Genomic DNA, 22,027 nt, shown 5'->3' on the forward strand with positions numbered 1-22,027 from the left:
AGTTTATAGGGTGATGCTCCAACCAACTGAGCCACACCGGCCAGAGCTTTTTATATCTTAAATATACCCCCCCAAAATAATAATAATACAATTTCTAGTTGAGTAATTAAAAAAATTATCTCACTTAATATAAAAGAACTCTAGATCAACCATTACCTAATATCCAAGAGCTGGCTCACAATTTTACTTTTCATTCAAAACTTAAAACAACAAAAATATCTATATTAAAAAAAAATGCTTTCCCATTTTTAAAAGTAGTAAAATATATAAAATACACTTTAGTTTATTTTTTAAGCATGTTAAAAATAAAACCATATTATTTATACCTTTTGGTAATGTTGCAACCATCAAATCTTTCTGTAGAAGCAATATCTGACAAATTGGCTTTACAGAGTAAAAGAATAAAAGGTTAAGCTGCTAGGTTATTTTTTTTTAAACTCTGCTTTGAATGTTTAAACTTTTTTTAAATTTATTGATTTTTAGAGAGACAGGAAGGGAGAGAGAGAGAGAAACATCAATGTGTCGTTCCACTTATTAATGCATTCATTGGTTGATACTTTTATGTGCCCTGACCAGGGATCAAACCCGCAACCTTGGCATATTGGGAAGACTCTCTAACCAAATGAGCTACCCAGCCACGGCTGCTGATAGTTATTTTTGATAACACATTTTCCTATAGTCTGACATCGAAATGGTCTACTATTATTAGTATAATGATTAATAGGAAAATATTTTAATGACATTTTGACTGTTGTATGGAAACAAAATTAATACCATTACTAAAAAGACAATGGTGAAATAAGATTTTAAAAAATTGTTTATGTAGTAGAAATCTCAACTTTTTCACTCATGTTTATCAATGTCTTCTGTACAATTCTTATCATTTTATCCCTGACATGTTATTTAACTGGGGTTTCATTTTATTTTTTTCTTTCTCAAAGTCCTATTAATTTGTTAATTTTGCCATACAATACACATTATTTTCAAGTTAGAAAAATGTGATTAGCTTTCCTTATTAAATTTATTCCTTTTACTGAAACCATTAACATTCTCTTCTAATTGGCAACTTCTAATGTTCTTTTAGCAAATGCTCATTAGCTAAACTTCTCAAGTAATTTCATGTCATATAACCTGTTTTCTTTTAATATATGGCCATAGAAAGCTAAGAATGCTCTCTGCCAAGATAGCAATTTCCCTTTGCTCTCCAATGGAAGGTCTCTTTTCAGCTCTGAAATGTTAAGATTCTAATGTTTACCAACATATACATTTATTTTAATGTAATGCCCATATATTCATTTGGCTATAATAAAAAATGTGCTGCCCTAACTTAAAAATTTTAGCTTAAATTAAATGAAGAAGGCACATGAGTCTAGCACTAACTATACCTTATATGTCTTACATGCTGTAGGTTGCTGCTTTATGTACAAGCTGAGCTTGAAAAGATACAGAATATTTTACAATTTCAATCAGAAACCCTGCCTAATTCTTTGAGCCAATAAATCTAAATATACCCAATTGTGACTATATTCATTGTTATTACGAACTTTCGTTCTTATTCTAAACACTTCAGCATTGATAAGACACCAAGTGTAAATAAGACAATGTAAGTTACCCAAGAAGTCCTAGATCAAAGGATAACCTTGAAATCCAGAAACATGGCTTGTTCAAAACTTGGGTGCAGACAGGGTGTAGGTGGGTGGTAGCTGGGTAATTATATATCCCCATACCTATCGTCTTACATTAGGAAAGAAAGGGCCCTAAGTCTCATCTACTGCTCTTAGTCACTAGTTTTGAATGCTTGTTTTTAATACTAAATGAAGTGACACATTAATACTAACCCTTAATTCTGTCTTAGATGTCATAACTATACATTTGAAATAAACTGGCCTTTTCACATCCCAAACACTGAAATCATGGAACATACTAGTTATGTTTTCATTCTGGAAGACAAATGTGTAATTTTAGAAAGCAAAATTAAAAATCAGAATTTCATACCTTGTGCAAGCATGTTAAATTCCAAGAACAGTGCTATGTGGTAAAGTTCCATGGCTTCTTCTGCCCTGGTCATGTTTGGTTTCCCTGCGACGAGAGCCTGAACTTCACTGAGACTCCCCACAGAAGGGCTACAGTGCAAGACGGAGAGGTCCACCACGTCAGTATACATACAGTGTAATATAACTTTTGCATATTTTTTTGGTATAATAGACTCATCTAATATAATTCTTGTGGGAGTCCTCAAAGTTCGGTCTGTGATTTCTTCGCCAGTCCGTATCCTCCTTTGTAATAAATTTCGAAAAAATGGGGACCGTGCCGAAATAACAGCCTTGTGAGCTTTGAGCTCTTCATCCAAACAGTTCTGATTTCCACCAAAAGCTTCAACCAGTTCAGAGTCTGAAGAAAAACTAAGGACAACATCATAATAACACATGTAATCAAAAAGTCCACGCATATCTACATCAAGGGAATTTGGTGTTCCAAATTCCTCACTAAGTTGAACCAGGATATCGACATTTTGAAACCTTGAGTCCTCCATTCCAAACTCTCCAGTATAAAGGTAGTGTAACAAAGCAGAAAACATAGGCATATCTATACCAGCTGTATTGATGTCCATTATGATCTCTGCCCCATACTCAGGTGAGGAAGAAAGCAGTGTTTTAAAAAATGGACACCTTGCTGCCAGAATGGCACGATGAACAGGAAAACAAGTTTCTTGAAATATTAAGTCTACATCAGTACAATACTTATACTCATAAAGATCGGCCATATCTTTCTGCAATGTCCGAGCTTCTGGTCTAGCCAAACTGGCTTGTAGAGAAAGCTCCTTTAAGGCTGAAGTTCCCTCATACTCTTCCACTAATGCATTGACATCTCGAACATCCCACCCAGACAGGAGTTCTCGCATCTGCTTGGCGTGATCAGCAGACCTATTAGATTTTCGACGCTTAATAAACTTCTTTTTGAGGGTGGCAAGGCCAGAGGTTCTCTTTTTTTTGTCTTGTGGTTTCTCATGGCCGTGGTCAAGGCTATATAATTTTGATTCACAACCATAGCCTTGCTGAGAATAGGATGATGTCCCTAAGAAGAAAATTAAACAAATGAAAATGTGGTTTTTTTTAACATTCATTTTCAACATTCACTTTAACACATATTTCATGCTAAAAAATTTTATACATATCTGAACCATTTTTTAAAAACCCTGATTTTGTTTTTATAAAAATACAATTTCAAATAATTCATTTTTATATTAAATAAGGAATAGGATAAACAGAGCAAATTTACATTTGTTGGGAAAAATCCTGGATGCTATAGAATTATTATCTATAATAACTTTTTCACAGCTCAATCCTCTTTTCATTCAAAAAGACCACTGAAAACACAATTCTATTTATATGCACTAAAGAAAATAAAGTTAGAAAAAACGGAAACAGTTACCTATAAAAGTCTGCTGGGCTTGAGAACCTGCCCCTACCCTTGGGGAACATGAATGCGGACAGTGAGATGCATTAGCACCCATCTTCTTCAGTCGCTCAGGCGCTCCGTCTGCTGACTCTTCAGAGCGTAACCCCAGAGGCCTTTACAGACTTTCAACCCTGGATCCAGCAGCCTCTTTTCATTCATTTCTTGACATGAAACAAAAATAATTTTATTCGTATTTTCAAATGTATCTCAAATTGCACAGTAAAAAAAAAGCAAGCTACTGAAAATGGCTTTTATTTGCAAATGATATGCTGTCAAATTCACATGTAAAAATCTCAGAAAATGTAAACAAATAATTAAACATCAATTATCAATCAGTGTTAGCTGCAATTTTGAGCCATAAAATATACCAATTATATACTTTCTGACAGTAAAAAGCAACATATCAGACTAGCGTAAATATATAGTTATAGAAAGTAATTCAAATCACAAGGGAAAGTATTTAGACTAGAAAAAATTTTTGAATTTTTTTTAATCCTTAGAAACAGCCACCAGTTTTTATAATCCAATATTCAAAACAATTTTCAAACACTTAGGAGGTTGATACCAGTACATATATACAAAAGCAGATTTAATTAAATTATAGGTTTATTGTTTTTCTACCTTAGATAAAACTGCTTAAATTGATTTTTAATCTGTAAAATTGGGCATTTTACTGAAGGGGGGGAAGAAATGATGAGCAGTTGAAACTAAGCACGGTCGTACCTCAATACTCATCGGCTTTAGAACTCATAAAACCCTGTACTAGTCACATTTTGACAAGAAAAAATGTTTTAGCACTTGGTGCTTGCTTGGGCCTCAGGACTTGTTGTACTTGCTAGAACTTGTATAAACCACAACGCTGCCCCGCAAGAGAAAATGCTTCAATGTTTGGTAGTCGTTGGTTCTGGCACTCATCATGAGATCTGGAATGATGTAGGTACCACTATATCTTTAGGTTATTTGTTCCATGGCCTTTAAGGAAGTTAAACACTGCTTTCTGTTACCTGATATTTTGACTTAACATGTGCAGAGGAGTACCAGTAAGAGATAATTTAACAATTATAGAATAAATTCCACACTCTAAAACCCTAATTTTCAGAACTGCCAGCAGGTGGTCCACATATGAACAGAGCAGAAACTCTAAGAGAGAACAGCGTTAATAGGAATACTTCCAAATCTTTATAGCATCTGGATATATAAAATTTATCTGACTAAAAAGGGCAATAGTTTAAGAGAAAATAAAATTTAAAATCTATCACTGGAATTGTTAGGAAACCAACGAGGAGGCAGGTAATCTACCTTCATAAGGAAGGATGAAGTGCGTTAACAAATGTAGTAAAACACAAACACACAATCACGAAAATCCTGCTGGAAGCAGAACTGTGCCAAGATTCTCAGAACTCGGTTTCCACTGTTACTGACACAGCATAACCTTCGGAATTCAAGTTTAAGAAAAGCAATATTAACATTGTGCTTTCCTTCAATCCTTTTCCACCATGTATATGAAAATTTATTTATTTAAGCATAGACTTATCTACCAATAGTGTCCATGAAAAAGCTGGGAAACGTTCCACTAATTAGATATTATGCAAAGTAGCAGTAACTTCAATCAAATTGCATAGTCAAAGAAGCAAATTTCCCATTTGAAGGTACAAATGTACCTGTCTACCTAGGAAAACGGGCACGTTAGACTTCTTACGTTGGTGCAGTCTACTGAAGTCAAAAAGGCTGCGGGCAGTCAGAGATGTGGCAGTGCGCTCTGTAAGAACTACCCCGCAAGTTTATTAATCTGGGAGTTTAACATACTGCTATTTCGTAAATGTTAAGCGATCTAAGAAAATTACTTCTTCCAGCAAAATCAGTTTTCTTAAAGTGTGACGCTTAGTGTAAGTACATCCAGTACAATATTCTTAAATATTAGAAATATAGAAAAGGCTGCCTTCTTTTGTAATTCATTTTTATTGTCAAGTCTTGTAAAACAGAAACTAAATCTGCATGGGTTAATATCAGTTCAAACTTGTTAAAAAAGTAAGTCTAGTAAATCTTTATTTTCAAATTGAGTTCCTTAAAAGTTCCAAGGTTCTTTCAGGCATTTTTAGAGGTTCTTTTACAGAAATTAGGGTCCTGGGAAGCCCAGTCTGTGGCCTCATTTACAAGTCAAATCCTATTCTCAGTCACTAAAGATCTGCATTTAAACCATAAAAATGGCAGAGACAATCCCTTCTCCAATTTGAAATATTTTAAAAATGATCCGGAATAAAAACATTATGCAAAACAAACGCCTATACCAAGAATGAGAAGAAGACATTTACAAGATGAGCTCAGAGTCTGGAAGTAACGGCGACACGCGGAGGGCTGGTGAAATGCTCCCAGTGCAGCTCCTGGGGCAGTCCTCTTCTCCTTTCCTTCTCTCCTCATCCTCGAAGTTCCACACTACTTCCTCGTTTTCTGTGTAATTTCTACTGACTGCAGAAAAAAACTCACTAACGTAGCACAAAGTACACTGTTGAAACAAAACAAGGAAGAATGGAGCCTTGCTTCCTGGTGAAGGAAAATCAGAGGGTCCACGGCAGCAGACTGAGTTCTCGCTTCGCTTCATCACATTATGTGGGCACACGCACATGAGAATTATTTTCACCTGAGAATTTTGTAAGATTTGTAGGGACACAAAACACTTTTACATTGGTCCATTTGAGATTTAAATCTCATCAAAAATACCTTAAAAGAAAAAAAGAAAGCTCCATTTTAATAAGGAGCACAATTAGATCATCTAAAGTGGTCATAAGGGTTACAAGGCATCATCAGTCCTACTGGAGACGCAAGAAGAGCTAGCAGGCGCTGGGAAGTCACAGGCTGAGATAAGGATGCTTTGGCCATTTGCCACCACAATGAGCACCACAGGGACAGCCAGGGTCTCGTCATGGGGGGTGGTTTGGAATAAAAGTGTCTTTGGGACTTAGGGACAGAGTCTCTTCCTGGTAGCTTCTAGTCCATGGGAATCCCCTTCAAGATGGACTGATCTGGGTGACATTCACATCTCTTCCTGGAGCTCTAACACCAAAAGAAACAAAGGCCTTGGAAAGACTTGGTGGGAGGGATTTTTCTGGGTCAGATATAACCATTAAGTGTACCCTGTGTCCCTAGTTCCAAATCCTGGGGGTAACCTTGACTGTGTAGTTCTAGTACTAAAGCTATATTTCTCAAAATTTTCAGGGAACAAATTCTTTTATTTCCTAGGCAATCAAAACCCTGTATTATGTTATTTATTAATCTAATCTGCCGCCTTTACATGCTGGAAATGAGAGTTGATCATGGTCTAATCTCTCCAGGGATGTTTTCATTACAGGCAAGCTTTGCCTGTCTCCTACATTAACAGTAAGAAACAGTAAGAAATCCAATGTTTGGATGATAAGGAAGGAAAGGGAAAGAGGGCCTATGAGACTAGGAAAGGCCCACAGGATGCAATGGCCCTAGAAAACTGGTAAATTCTTTTTCTAGATGCACCATTCTCAACCAGATGATCTACCTGGCTTAAAATAAGTGACTGCAGCAGACCTAACTGGGTGGGGGGGGGGGGGGGGTGTGAATGCAACAGAGAGAGTTAGCAACCCTATGACAATTTTTTAAAAAACAAAAAACTCTCCCTTCAAAAAAGCACCCTGGACCAGTATTTCCAGAGTCTTCCCAAAATTTTGAAAAATGTAGGATTAAATAGAGCCTAATAGGTTTCTTTAGTTCAGGACTGCTTAGCATCATCTTTTTCAAATCATCACATTTCTGATTTTAAAATGTATCATAAAAAATTTCAAAAATACACAAAAAAGAGTAATAGTATACTGAGTTACCAAACCTCCGCTACCCAGATTCCAGAATTACCAAAATTGTTTTGGCTTATATTTAAATGCTTAAATTTGATGTGTAAAGCTTACAGCTAGCATTTAAATGTTTGTTATCAGCTTCTCATAGGAATAAAAATCTAGAGAGACATATATACTGTGATTACAATACTGTAATTATCATAGCACCCATCAGTTGAGTACTATGAACCAGCCATTCTTCAGCCATTTACATGGATTAACTCCTTTAATTTTCTCAATAATGTGAGGAGTCGGACTATTAGTATCCCCACTTTCCCACCTAATTTTTTTTAAAGAAAGTCATTTTTTAAACAATTTGATTTTTAAGAGAGAGAGAGACAGAGAGAGAAAAACATAAATTTGCTGTTCCATGTATTTATACGTTCACTGGTTGCTTCTTGTATGTGCCCTGAGCAGGGATTGAACCCGCAACCTTGGCATTTTGGGACAACACTCTAACCAACTGGGCTACCTGGCCAGGGTTGATCCACATTTTACAGAAGAAGAGAATGGGAAGTTAGGAAAACGAGGCATGGAAGGCTTACTTTACTTAACCAAGGTCACATAGATGGGAAATTGCAAAACCACTCTTGGCATTCAGGCTCTTATAAACAATGTTATCTTTGCAATTTCTTTCCTCCTAAATGTTTGAGAAAAAATTTCCGGAGCAGACAAATATAGTTCCATTCCAGGATTGGGAAGTGAGTACACACCTAACAGTGTGACTTTTGTTACTTAAAAGGATCTTTCATGTTAAGCAAAAAATGACTTAACTGAAAGGATAGGTCGTGAAATCAAAGCAAAAGTGCTTTCTGAATATTTATAGCTAGACTACATGTTCCTTGATGGCAGGATGACACTTTTTTATGCTTGATCATCCACCCATTCACACACTCACTCATCCATCCAATTCTGAGCATTTACCATCTGCTAGGCAGTGAGGCCCTGGGAATACAGCAGTCAGTGACTGCGTCCTGAATGAGATCTCTTATGAAATTTAAAAAAAAAAAAAAAGACTGCTGCTTTAGCTTCCTAGTTTAGATCCAGATCTTCAAGAATAGGAGTGCATTGAGTAAAAATGAAAAGGTCATTTAAGGTATGAGATACACAGAGAATAAATAAATAAGAATAACTCCCATTCCAGTCAACATCCCACTCCCAATTTTCCTAACCCTATACCTCTATTACCTCCTAATATTGCAGGACAATTATGTATGCACTGTAAAGTTTCCTGAGGGTAGGTATTCAGTCTATTTATCTTAGTATCCTTACCATCCACCACAGAACACAAAGTAGACACACAATTATTTGAGTAACATGAATATTGATAAATAATGTGTCTAAGGCCTAAGGAGTATATATGTTTGAATGTATGGGTAGGAGGTAGATCAAAAAACCTCAAATCCCACACTAAGGAATTGGGCCTTTATTCAGAACACAATGGAGTGAACACATAATACAGTATACAGATGATGTATTACAGAATTGTACACTTGAAACCTGTATACTTTTATTAACCAATAAATAAAAACTTAAAAAAAAAAAGAACACATGGAAGAACTACTGGATCAAAGCATAGGATAGGAAAGAAGTACCATTATATTTGTGCATTAGAAAGATTAAATGGCTTCAAGGCAGAAGATACTTGATGCAAGAAGACCTATTTGAGGATTTTTACCGTAGTCCATGAATGTGTTAATAAGGACCAGAGTCTCCTTATCTCTAAAATGAGAAGGGGATTCTCATATCACCTACTTACAAGGTTGTTTTAAGAATTAAATAAGATGATCAATACAGACTGACACTGGAAAGCAGAAGTGGCTCATCACAAGAGAAGGGATTTCATGAGGAACCCAGTCTTGTGCTGGGTCTGACCTGGCCTGGCTGAAATATATTAGAGATGTACAGGTATTCTGAAAAACTCAGTTTCTAGACACTTAAAGCTGAGAACCAATTACTGGAAAGTAGTGGGTAAAGGACCTATGCAGCTATATTGTAAAGACACACACAGACCTCTTACTCTGCCACTTTTACCACAGAGCTCACTCAAAATGCTTCACCAGACTTAAAACCTCAGAATAAGATCTTCCCCAAGTGACAGGTAAGAAAAAATGGGACCAGAGAGCTGGAAAGGTCCAAAGCCTGACTCTCAGCCCCTGGGCCTTGCTACCCCCCATCTGGGCCTCTGGCAATGCCGAGACCTGCTGGGAAAGCCTGGGCCAGCACCAGGATGAACACAGCAGCCCGGGCAGGAGCTGCCTGGCCCTGCCTTTCCCAGCCCTAACACAGTTGTTGTCTTCTCCTAGCAGCCAGATCCCCCTAAACCAAGACAGCTCTGAGAGGATCAAAACGATTTTCTCCAACAACTAAGAAGAAGGGCCTACAAGCAGAGGGTGGAAATGATTCTGAGGCCCTCCAAGACGGACTGCAGAACCTGCCCAATCGACTGTCTTACGAGGGAATGGTGCCATGTGGTCCATGACAGAAGACTACTTTTAAGCCAGGCACACAATATTTGAGTGAATAAATGAAATCATTGTTCTAACTGGGACAACTGTTTTCTACTGTTGGCTTAATGGTGTACAGAAAAGTGACTTTGGGTGTTTTAGAGAAGGCAATGAGAAATCTGAGTCTAGATTTGCATTTACAGAGGATTTAAAGAGAGAAAACTAAAACCAGAGAATACACGAACAGAAATTGAACTTAAAAGAAAAAACTGAAATTTCTCATAAACTCATTCAAAACAAAAAAAAATCACATTTTCTGACACAAACATATTTAGCAAACGTTAAAAAATATACAAGGGCAACCCTGACAGGTGTGGCTCAGTTGGCTGGGAGCCTTTCCCCAAAGCAAAAGGCCGTTGGTTCTATCCCTGGTCAGGGCACATGCCTGGGTTGCAATACAGTGATTATTTAAAAAAAAAAATACGAACTCCTCAAAAAATTAAACACAACACGCAATCCAGCAATTCTAACTCTGGCTACATACCCTCTGAAAATAAAAACGAGGACTCAGAACAGACATCTGAACACACATGGACACAGCAACGTTATTCACAGGAGCCAGAAGCGGGAAACAAACTCAGCACAGGTAAAGGAATGAACAAAATGTGCAATACACAAGGGCGTATTTTTAGGACTTAGAAAAGGAAGGAAATTCTGATACATGCTAAACATGGATAAGTCTGAAGGACATTATGAGAAGTGAAAAAAGCAAATCACGGAAGGACAAATATCATATGCGTATTTTACTTGTATGAGGTACCCAGCGCAGTCAGAATCAGACAGAAAGTAGTGTGATGGTTGCTAAGGGGTGGACAATTAGTATTTAATGGACACAGAGCTTCAGATGGGGAAGAGAAAGTTCTGGGGATAGATGGTGGTGATGGTTGCACGATGCAATTAAAGCCAAAGGACTATACACTTAAAGCTGGTTAAAATGGTAAATTTTATGTTATATGTATGAACTGTAACTTTAAAACCTCACTAAAACAGGCAGAAAAGCAATGACATGTCTTCCCTTTTTTACAGTGTTTTAATGATTGCAGGGCAAGTATCTTATAAAGGAACATATAGTTTAAAAGTGCTTTTTCACACGTTGTCATTTTATTCTCACATTAAATCTTCAATGTAAGCAGGACAGGCTTCCTTCTCATATCTCTGAATGAGGTAGTTAAGGTAGAATGTGAAGTGACTTATCCAAAGTAAAATATATATGGTAAAATGGCAAAACTTCAAAACTAGATCCCAGGTATTTTGACCCTAATTTAGTGTTTTCAGTCCTAAACAAGAAAGCATCTCACAAGTATTCAGTCTTACACCAACCTTACTGAAGAGAACAGCCACGTCCTCCTCCTACCCTCTATGCCTACAGCACGGCTGGTTTTGTTACTCAAGTCTTAAACTGCCAGCTCCCACTCTATCACCCCCATCTAACAGTAGAGGACAGGTCTTACAGTAATTCCGAGTGCTCTGCATCACTGGTGAACCATAAACGTTTCTGGGTTGTGAATTATATTCAACCTCCTAGTATCTAAACAGCAAAGACAATTATGACTATGCTTCTCTATTTTCACTCCTTCCTATTACTTGTTTTCCCCCTTCGCAGAAGATATTTTTGTAATTTCTGTAATGAAGAAAAAATACATACAAATGTAAAGAGAATGGTAAAACTAACCCCCCACCCATCACCAAATTTCAACAATTACCAATTTGTGGAAGTTTTGTATCACTATACCCCAATCTACTCTCTATCTAATCCCTCTGGATTATTTTGTTTTTATTTTTTGAGAGAGAGGGGAAGGGAGGAAGAAAGAGAAGAGAAACATCGATGTGGGAGAGAAACATTGGTCCACTGTCTCTTGCACACACCCCATCTGGGGACTGAACCCACAACCTAGGCTTGTGCCCCGACCGGGAATCAAATGGGCACCTTTCACTTTGCAGGACACCCAACCAACTGAGTCACACCAGCCAGGGCCCATTTAAATAATTCTGAAGCAAGTCCTAGATAACATATCATTCCATCTGTCAATAGTTCCTTATGCATCTCTGCAAGAAAGGATATAAAAAAACAACTACAATACCATTATCACATCTCAAATGATGAACAATACTATCTTTTTTTAAATTCTTTTTTTTTTAAGATTTTATTTATTTATTTTTAGGCAGAGGAGAAGGGAGGGAGAGAAACATTAATGTGTGGTTGCCTCTCACACGCACCCTACTGGGGACCTGGCCTGCAACCCAGGCATGTGCCTAGACTGGGAATCGAACTGGTGACCCTTTGGTCCTCAGGCCATCGCTCAATCCACTAAGCCACACCAGCCAGGGCCAATACTATCTTAAGAGATTCCCAGACAGGGTTCATTTCACATTTCCCCAATTGTTTCATTTTTTCTTAGTTTTTTTTAAATCAGAACCCAAATAAGGTTCATACACTGTAGCTGGATGACTATGTCTCTTAAATCTTATTTAACAGGTTCCTCTCATGTCCCTACTTTTCCCTCTTGTAATTTTATTGCAGAAGTCAGATTATTCGTAGTTTTTTCATAGTCTGGATTTTGGTAAATGCATCACTATGATGCAGTTTAGTATATTCCTCTGACTCTCGTTATTTCCTCTAATTGATAATTAGATCCAATAACTTTATTAGATTCAGGATCACTGTTGTATTTTCAAAGTTTATTTGGCCAAGACTGCTTCACAGGTGGGGGTGTGTACTCCCAACAACAGGCACAAAATGTGTACTTCTCAGTCTGTGATATTATCAATTATCAACGATCATCAACTAGTTATTAATTCATTAAGGGTTGCAACATGGAGATATTATATTATTTCTTCTTTATTCATTAGCTAGAATACTTCTCTAAGAGAAACTCAACTATTCAATTGTTTGTTGTACAGTTTGTACAGAAAAGGCAGAATAAATGAATGATTTTTACTTTTATTTACTGATTTTCGAATCAACTTCCCAGCATCCTCTAAAGATGATCAGCAAGTATGTGTGTGTGTGTGTGTGTGTGTGTGTTATTTCCTCACCTGAGGACATTTTTCATCACTTTTAGAGAGAGAGGAAGAGGGTAAGAGAGAGAGAAATATCGATTGGTTGCTTCCCTTACATGCCCTGACCGGGGATTGAACCCGCAACCTAAAAATGTGCCGTTGGGAATCAAATCTAGGACCTTTCTGTCTACAGGAAGACACACCAACCTGAGCCACACAGGCCAGGGCGATCAGCAAGCTTTTTAAAAACAATTTTATGGATTCACAATTTAACCACATTTTGATGGGTTTCAATCTCTCGAATTGGGAATTTTAACTTTCCTTTGTCAGGCTTTATTGCTGAAGCATGTGATGGAGCTCTGACTTAGTAAATAAGGTTTAAAAGAGATTTCTTTGTCATAAGCTATTACTAACATTTGCTACAAACTCATCCATCTTGTTTTGCCACAAAGTTTTTCTGCTTACCAGAAAATTCTCATGTTTAGTCTCAAGCAAGCAAAAAATATTTTGGGAAAGTCTGAAGACAAGAATAACTAAGTCTTACGAAGCAAATTATGGAATTTTCCTCTAAAAAACAATTCACAAATAAATCCCAGATAAAACAGGCTTAATATAATTTCAAAATATAGGGGGAAAAAGACACACATTATACTTGAAGTTAGTTCTGGCATTCAAGTCTCCTTCTAAAGAACAAAGGAAGAAAGAGAGGGTGGGAATTACACAGTAACAACACAATTCACTCCTTCCAGGATTCCTCTTTAGTAGGTAAGATTTTTTTCCCATAACATTTAAGGGACTGTCAAACTTTCGATCTAAGTGAACACTTTTAGAAAATAATTAAGGACAAGCAAAAACCACTTTACATGTCTGGTCTAACTGACTTTAGTGTAAAGACAATACCATACCTCATGTTTATTAAAAAATTGTTTACGAAGCACTTTTTCATGTTATTATTTCATCCTGATAACTCATGCACTGAGTATCTATAATGGACCAGACACTGTGCTATATAATGTAGCTTTGGCCCAAAGTACACAAAGCTATGTGGACAAGTCAGACATGCAAGCAAATGATTGTAGTACAGTGCAGTAAGGGCTGGAAGAGGGGTCCAAAGTACTAAGGGACTGAGTGTATAACTACTGGTAAAGGTAATGTTTGAACTGGGTCTAGAAGAATAAAGAGGACTGTATCAATTAGGAGATTTTTTGATGGCAAGTAACTCCAAAGAACTGACTTAAACAATAAGAACTTTATCTGTCATGAGATGTCCCATGGTAGGGAAAGCCCTAGGCCCAGTTCAATACATGTCTAAAATAATGTTGTCATTCTACCAAGTTCCTTCTACCTTGCTGCTCTGCCATCCTTAGGGCATGCTTCATCATGCCGGTAACAACTGGGGTCACATTGGAAAAATCCTCTCCCCAGAAACAGAATGTCTCCTTCCTTTCAATCTCACTGGGACAAGTATCAGTTTGCAGGGAAATGCCTTGAGCTGACTGGCTTGGAGTAATCAAAATCTAGCCCTGGAGTGGGTAATGAATCATCTTCTCAGTCTCCTGGATGACAAACACTGGGATAAACATGAAACACAGAAGCACAGAAAACAAGAAGCAGCTTGGTATAGCTGGAGTGATGGGAAATCTAAGGTTGGACACCATCTCAAACTCATGAATTTGTACTTTGTCTACAGACAACAGAAAGTTAACACAGGTTTAAGTAGGGAAGTAACATGCTCCAAATCGTTTTTTTAGCAATGTATGTATGGTAGCCATGTAGAGAATAGCCAGAGAAAAAGAGGGAGAGTAGGAAAACAATTAGCAGTGACTTGGTTGGTAGGCCGTTCAATAAACAGACCAGCCAAGTAAGGAAGTGGTAACAGGGAGGAAAAGAATGGAATAAATACTTACAAGGTGGCAAAGCTGCTATGTAAGACACTGCTTATGCATACATAATACATACATATGTTTTATTTAGTTAGTTTTACAGATCAGGAAAATTAAGCCTCAGACAGATTAAATGGCTTCCTTAAGTTCACAGAAAGAGTAGTCAGAATCTGAATGGAGGTTTGAATCCCAGTCTAGTGTTCTATTACATTACAACTCTAAATACTCCCAACAACGCTCAAAAAGGGGGACTTTTTTTTAATTCTGTGATTTAAAGGATGCTGTGTGTACTGGATTAAGATGATTCCAATTTATCCCAACCTTAACATAATGTTTACTATATGAATTTAATGCCAATTATAAAACTTTATATTATATGTTTTTTCAAGTTTCTATATTATTTAAGGTAGTAAGGATGTTATAAAAAATAATTTATAATGTCAAATTTACAGACTGTCAAAAAAATTAAAAACCACAGATCTCATTAAATATTTTTTGAACTTGTTTTGCAAATATTAGTAGGTACTGGATGTCTGAATTTCATTATAAATCTAAAATAAATTATGCCTCTCTGAAATTTTGGATTCTGGTAACTTCTTTCCACTAGCATCAACTTAAAAAGAAAAATGTTACTTCATTCCTTAAAAAGATACCTTCTTAAAAAAACTCACTTGCTTATTTCTTTTTAGAGTGGAGAAGTTTGGTAAGTTCTTAAAATTAAAAACTTTTGTGTATCAAAGGACACTCAACAGAGTGAAAAGGCAATGCGCAGAATGGCAGAAACTATCCGAAAATCATCTTTCTCATCAGGGACTGATATTCAGGACATATAAAGAACTACCAACAACAAAACAACGTGATTTAAATAATTTACATAGATATTTCTCCAAAGAAGATATACAAACAGCTGATAAGCATAAGAGATGTGAACATCACTAATCATCAGTGAAATGTAAGTGGAAACCACAGTAAGCCCTGGCCAGGTAGCTCAGATGGTTAGAGTGTTCTTCTGACATGTCAAGTTGCGGGTTCAATCCCAGGTCAGGGCACATACAAGAATTAAGCAATGAATGCATAAATAAGTGGAACAACAAATCAATGTTTTTTTTCCCCCTCTCTTTCTCTAAAGTCAATTAAAAACACACACACATACACACACACATAATGAGATGTCACTTCACACCCATTAGGATGACTATTATAAAACTAAATTAAGTGCTGAGGATGTGTAAAAATTGGAACCCTTACACAGTGCTGGTGGGAATGCAAAATTTTATGTGTATATACCTAAAAGAAATGAAAGCACATACTCAGATATCTGTACCCCCTGGCTCAAAGCAACATTATTCACAACAGCCAGAAAATGGAAGCAAACCAAGTATCCGTTGACAGATAAATGCATGAACAAAATGTAGTAGATACATACAGTGGAATGTTATTCAGCAAACCAAGTATCCGTTGACAGATAAATGCATGAATAAAATGTAGTAGATACATACAGTGGAATGTTATTCAGCCTTAAAAATGAAGGAGATTCTGACAAATGCTATAGGACAGACGAACCTTGAAGACATTACGCTAAGTGACATAAGCCAGTCACCTAAGGATAAACATTGTATGATTCCACTTGTATGGGGTTCCCAGAGTAGTGTAATTCAGAGACAGAGAGTGGAATAGTGGCTGTCAGGGGCCGTGGGTAAAGGGAAACGGTGAATTAGTGTTTCATGGGTACAGAGCTTCTGCTGGAGAAGATGATGAGAGTTCTGGAGACGGGTGGTGGTGATGCTGAACAACAGTCTTAACGCTGCAGAACTACAGACATAAAATAGGTTAAAATGGAATTTTATGTTGTATTTACTACAATAAAAATAAAAATAGCACCTGCCATGTCTCCTTCCTATTGACTGTATCCTAGTGCACGATCTCATCTCTTCATACCCAGGTGGCTGTTACAGCTACTGTCAGCCATGGTTCATCTCAGCTTCTTCTCATTCGATCTCAATCTACAGATAACCGACAGGTCTGTCTTGCTAGGTTAGCACATTAATTACCGTCTGGCCTCCAAACTCTCAAAGGCTCCCCATATCTCACAAAGAGGACCAAGATCTAAATCTGGTGAAATACGCCAGTCAAAGAAAGACAAATGCCATGAGACTTCACTTATATGTGGGATCTAATGAACAAAATAAACTAACGAAATAGAAACACTCAAAGGTGACACAGGGGAGGGGGTGCGAGGGCTGGGTGAAGGAGGTAAAGGGATTAGGGGAAACAAACAAAAAACTATCACAGACAGACAGCAGTATGGTGACTACCAGAGGGAAAGGGGGCGGGGGAGGTAGAAAAGGGTAAAGGGGGATGAAAGGGGATGGAAGGAGACCTGACCTGGGGTGGTGAACACACAATACAATATACAGATGATGTTATTACAGAACTGTACACCTGAAACCTATATAATTTTATTAACCAATATCACCCCAATAAATTCAATTTAAAAAATCTAAATCTCCTCCATCCAGTACTCAATCTCTTATACAGACAGGTATCTTCCAACTATCTAATGCTTTCCTTTTAGTAGCTCATCCTACTTCCCCTCCATAACCCTCCCCCGAAGCGAATCTCCGCGTTCTACCCTGGCTTTTACCTCACAAAGTAACTGCTCCAATCTCTCTGTAAATCTAAACCCTCAAAGGCCAGCTCAAGTCCCAAGCATTCCAGGAAGTTCTTTAGACTCCCGAGGCCTCATTTATCTCCCTCTAACCAGAACACCCTCAGCATTCTTTGCACTGGGAGAACTTACTGCACTGTCTCCTAGACTCACACGGGTCCGGGTACATCTTACTTCTGCGGGTACAGTCTCTACATTCCACTCTTTTCTTTTTTCCTGCAGTATGACGCCAAACACAGTGCAGGTCACCTGTTTAACTGAACACAAGGTACGACTTGGGACGTGTGCGTTTCACTGACTAGATTATGAGATCAGATCATTCAACGTTATTGTATTTCTAAAGGTTAACCTGTGACACAGAAAGGAAACCGCTGTGACTCAAGAAGACACATGGAAACTAGGTGTTATAATGCGACAAACACAAAACAGGTGTTTTAAATCCTAAAATTAGAACCTGATACAAAAGAAAACTTGTTTAAACGCTGCTGTTGGGACACAGAATAATACACAGTAGTTAGGTCATGGGGCAGAACGTTGACCTTTGAGTTTTACTGAATGCATGCAAGAAGGAGCCACGTACGCTGTAATCCGGCAAAAATGTAGTCCCAGGCCTGTGAAAACTTTAAATGTCAGTTTTTATGAAATTCAGGTTAGGGGAAAAAACATCAGTCACTTATGGTACCTGATGGCAGCTGTCAGAATCCAAGCTAGGCTCTTCAGCTCCACTGCACGAAGACGGGGCACGGTCCCACGCTCAGGATGCAACCCACGAGTAAGAATCAGGAAGAGCTCTCAAAACCGAGGCCCCGTTTGGGTCCAGTCCCCGACCAGCTGCAGGGCCCACAGTTAAGTCACTGACCTCCCTGCGCCTAGTTCCCCCGCTCTAAAGCAAGTCCCACCACGTCCCTAAAGGTTTCTCTGACTCCAAAATCCAAGACGAGTTCGACCACAGCTGCCATTCACATGTAGGATTCTTACAACTTCCAGTCTTTCCTCCACATTCCCTGAAGAAAGGAATTTATTCCAGCAATCTCCAAGAAATGGATGCTAGTCAACGACAAAAGGTTTTGTTGGCTGCAGGAACTAAGCGATTCTGTGAAAATGCCTCTGTCCTCATGAGAGCAAGAGGTTTTCGCAGAGGGAAGGAACAGTGCTCCCGGGAAGACACCCAAGACCGCCGCTGTAAATTAGGCCTAAGCCGGAGTACGTCTTATCTGTGCTGGGGTGTGCAGACGTGTGCTTGCAGTTCAAAGCAGAGAGGCAACACACAAAAAAGCAAAAAACAACGGTGAGAAAGTTCTCATGCCCGGGGTAAGGCCAGTAAACACTTGTGCAAATGAAAACACACAGAAAAAGGCACGCTTTTGGCCATTCAGGTGCTCCAAGCACAGACTCCTTCATCAAACGCTCGGTATTGTTTCCCTTCCAACCTGTCAAAGCGCAGTGCCGCTGGGATCCCGAAGCAGAAACTTACCCGCACAGCCCAACTTCTCCCCTGGGCGCGGCCGTCCCCGTCCCCGGGCCTGCTCCCTCTTCAATTCCAGCCGGCCGCGCTCACCACCACCCCGGGGCAGTCGCAACCCCGCCGCCGGGTGAACGCGTGCCCGACTCTCGGCAGCGCCGTCCTGGCATCCTGGGAGCGGCGGGTCCCGCCCCTCGCAGCCCAGAGCCTGGAGCTCGGAGCCCGCCGGGCGGTCTGCCGCCACGGCCACCTAGGGCTGCGCTCCCCGCCCCGAGCGCCACGCCTCGAGCCTCTGCCCCCGGGACAGCCTTCAACAGCCAAGCCCGCCCTCGCCCTCGGAGTGCACGGGGACCGGCCAGTCCACCGACGCCGTTGTCGCCTCACGCCCGGACAGACGGACGGACAGACGACTGTTCCTGCCCCACCGGCGGCCCGGCCCCAGAAGGGCAGCCTCTTCGTGCAAGCACAGCCCCTTCCTCTCTGGGACGCCCCGCGCCGGGCACAGCCTCGGCTCACAGTCTCAGAGACACCGAGGGACACTCACCCTGGAGGCTCCTCCTGCCGCTGCTGCTGCTGCTGGGACCCCGGCCGTCGCCCCCGCGGCCGCTGCCGCCAGCACCGCCGTCCGCACCGGCGCCGGCACTCCCTGCCATCCTCCTCCTCCTGCGGCCGCGGCCGCCCTCTCTGCTTCTGCTCCTGTCAGTGGCTCAGGCTCCGGGACTACTCCAGGTTCCCCTCTCCGCCATTTTAACTCCTAGAGGGAGCAGGCGGGGCTCGGCTCGGTGCGGCCCCTGGGCGCCTGCGCAGCACTGCGGAGCCGGCCCGACCACCCGCCCTCTCCCGCCATCGACACGCCCGGGATCACGTGGTCCAGCGTTGGCGTGTGCCCGGCCCGCCGAGGAGGCGCGTTCCCGGCGCCGGGAGCAGTCAGAGCCGGGTGCGTGCGCATTATTCCCCCTCCACGCCTGGGACTGGGGCGCTGGGTGCTCTGAGTTTCAAGTTTATTGTACCATCCTGCTTATTCCCGGGAATGGGGACAAGTCATATCAGAATGGAATTCTAGTAACTACGTTCCCGGACCACTAGTTCAACCAATTCATGTTTCCATGGGGCGGCCGGCATCCTGATTGATCGCACACAATGCATCAACCTCGAAGACAAGACTGTGCTTCCCCTAAGTCATTTCGGACGTACTTGGTGTTTGGCAGTTTATCTTAAGCCCTGTCTACGTGGTACTTTTACAGGCACTACCTTGCTAGTTAAACAAAATCTTGAAGGCACTGAAAAGTTTTTCTTAACGAGACAACCTCATAAAGGGGAGAGGACAAGAATTGATGAGAGCCCACAGTGGCCAGTGGAAGAGCCAAATTGCTCTAACCTAGATACCCCTTGGTTGGAAGTTTGCAAAAACTTCAGCGATACAAAAACAAAAACATATTTATGGAGCTGAGCTTCTTACAGTTCTCAAAACACTGGTAAATACAAGGCTTCATTTGAACATCAAAACTATCCTTAGCCGTAGTCGGGACAGGCTTCGAAATACCCCGTCCTTTGCCCGGGGGCATACACGTAGCACTAACAAGTAGGCAAGCCAAGACTAGAACTCAGGCATTCTGACCTTGGTCACAAGGCCCTTACCGCTCACAGTTCTTTAATAGGCGTTAGCAGGACAAGACGTATTTGTCCTCTGGGAATTTATAAAACCCTTTTTTAAAGTGTTTACATTTTCAACTGTACTCACCCTTTGAGAAACAAGTTTTTTAAGTCACACCCAGTATTTTTGTTGTTCTCAGACCACCTCTAAACTTCAAAGGATAAGAGCAATTTCAAATTTTGTGATGTGTTTTTAACCATCTCTTGATCCGACATTTTTTATACATTTCTTAATCTAGTTGGAGGATTTAACTTTTTTGACATCCTTCAATGGAAGTACTTTATGTCTTTGAATATGATCGTTGCTTTTCTTTATACTTTTTTCAGATTTGTTATATCTTGTGCTCACTCATCACTTCTCTACTTCCTAGGGAAGATACCTCTTTCCAATTTGTATTCATTTTTTTCCTTTTCACTCATATATTTCCCCCTACAACAATCCTTGAAAATTTGGAGATTATGAGCAGAGACTGTAGTATTCCCTTGTCTGAAAAAAGATCCCCTCTAGCTGATAAGGTTCTAACTGAGTACACAGATGTAGACAACAGACAAGAGTGCATGGAAAAGTTGATAGGAGAACTCAAGAGTTGGAAAATTTTTAATTTTAGGTAATAGTTAATAAGCCTAGTAGTTAGTGCACATAAAAAGCTATTGTTTCAGGAATTGCAGGTACAGCCCACGCTAACTGCAGGAGACCACAAGCAATTCGACCTTTGTGCTCCAGAAGAGACCATAAGCAATCGAGATAGCATCTGAGCCACTGTGTTCCAGGTATCTGCGAACGTGTGTTCCGGGACACATACAAAGAAAATCACCCAGGACACAGGCCCCAGACAGAAAATCGCCAGTCAGCAGATGAAAGGATGTTAGGGAAACTGCTGGACTTCCAAGTCTCCTACCTACACTTTTCCTCCATATAAAAAAGGCTAGCTTGATGCCCTGGCTGGTGTGGCTCAGCGGACTGAGCTCTGGTCACTGGTTCGATGCCCGGTCAGGGCACATGCCTGAGTTGTGGGCCAGGTCCCCAGAGCAGGGGTGCACAGGAGGCAACCACACATTGATGTTTCTCTCTCTGTTCCTACATCTCTGTCTAAAAATAAATAAATCTTTTTTTAAAAGGCTGGCCTGAAAGGAAATGTAAGATGGTATATTAGAGTACAAACCCACCATCTTCTCGGATTGCAGGTCATCTGAATAAAGCACCCATAAATATTCAATCCCTATCTCTGCGTATTGGTTACGGTAAAGACAGGCGGCACAAACACTGACTTTTTCAGTTTCAAAGTGAGAAAATACAAGGGAAGTTGGCCCATCTAGTTGGAGCAAAGAATTGGTTCTAGATGCCCACCTCCTATTCCCCTATGTTATTATACTTCCCTTAAATGCATAATTGAATCTTATCTAATTTAAAGCCACATACCGTTATTTTCCATTACTTTGCCTTCGTTCTCATCAGCTAAATATTTCATTAACTGAAAGAGCTGTTATTTGGAAACTGAAAATTCCATTCTCCATACCACCTCTTGGTAATTTATTAA

The 22,027-nt window shown here is 39.9% G+C and overlaps 1 protein-coding gene across 7 annotated transcripts in view; it reads right to left on the reverse strand.

The window, feature by feature from the left end:
• Window positions 1-19,659, reverse strand: part of BTBD7 (BTB domain containing 7) — a 61,185-nt gene extending 41,526 nt beyond the window's left edge. For 3 of the 7 annotated variants that reach the window (XM_024567575.4, XM_045201408.3, XM_045201403.2), the window contains exons 1-3: window positions 19,381-19,659; window positions 3,433-3,620; window positions 1,996-3,075 (exon numbers count right to left, since the gene is read on the reverse strand). In XM_024567575.4, the coding sequence (XP_024423343.2) occupies window positions 1,996-3,075; window positions 3,433-3,514 (1,162 nt within the window). In that variant the 5' untranslated portion in view covers window positions 3,515-3,620; window positions 19,381-19,659. Of the gene's footprint in view, window positions 1-1,995; window positions 3,076-3,432; window positions 3,621-5,771; window positions 6,947-17,506; window positions 17,632-18,056; window positions 18,614-18,848; window positions 19,177-19,380 lie in introns of those variants that run through there. The other 4 variants (XM_045201405.2, XM_045201406.2, XM_045201407.2 and 1 more) reach the window with 4 other exon arrangements.
• Window positions 19,660-22,027: the final 2,368 nt, after the last annotated feature.

The sequence above is a fragment of the Desmodus rotundus genome, chromosome 7 (genome assembly GCF_022682495.2).
Source record: "Desmodus rotundus isolate HL8 chromosome 7, HLdesRot8A.1, whole genome shotgun sequence".
NCBI classification, from domain to species: Eukaryota; Metazoa; Chordata; class Mammalia; order Chiroptera; family Phyllostomidae; genus Desmodus; species Desmodus rotundus.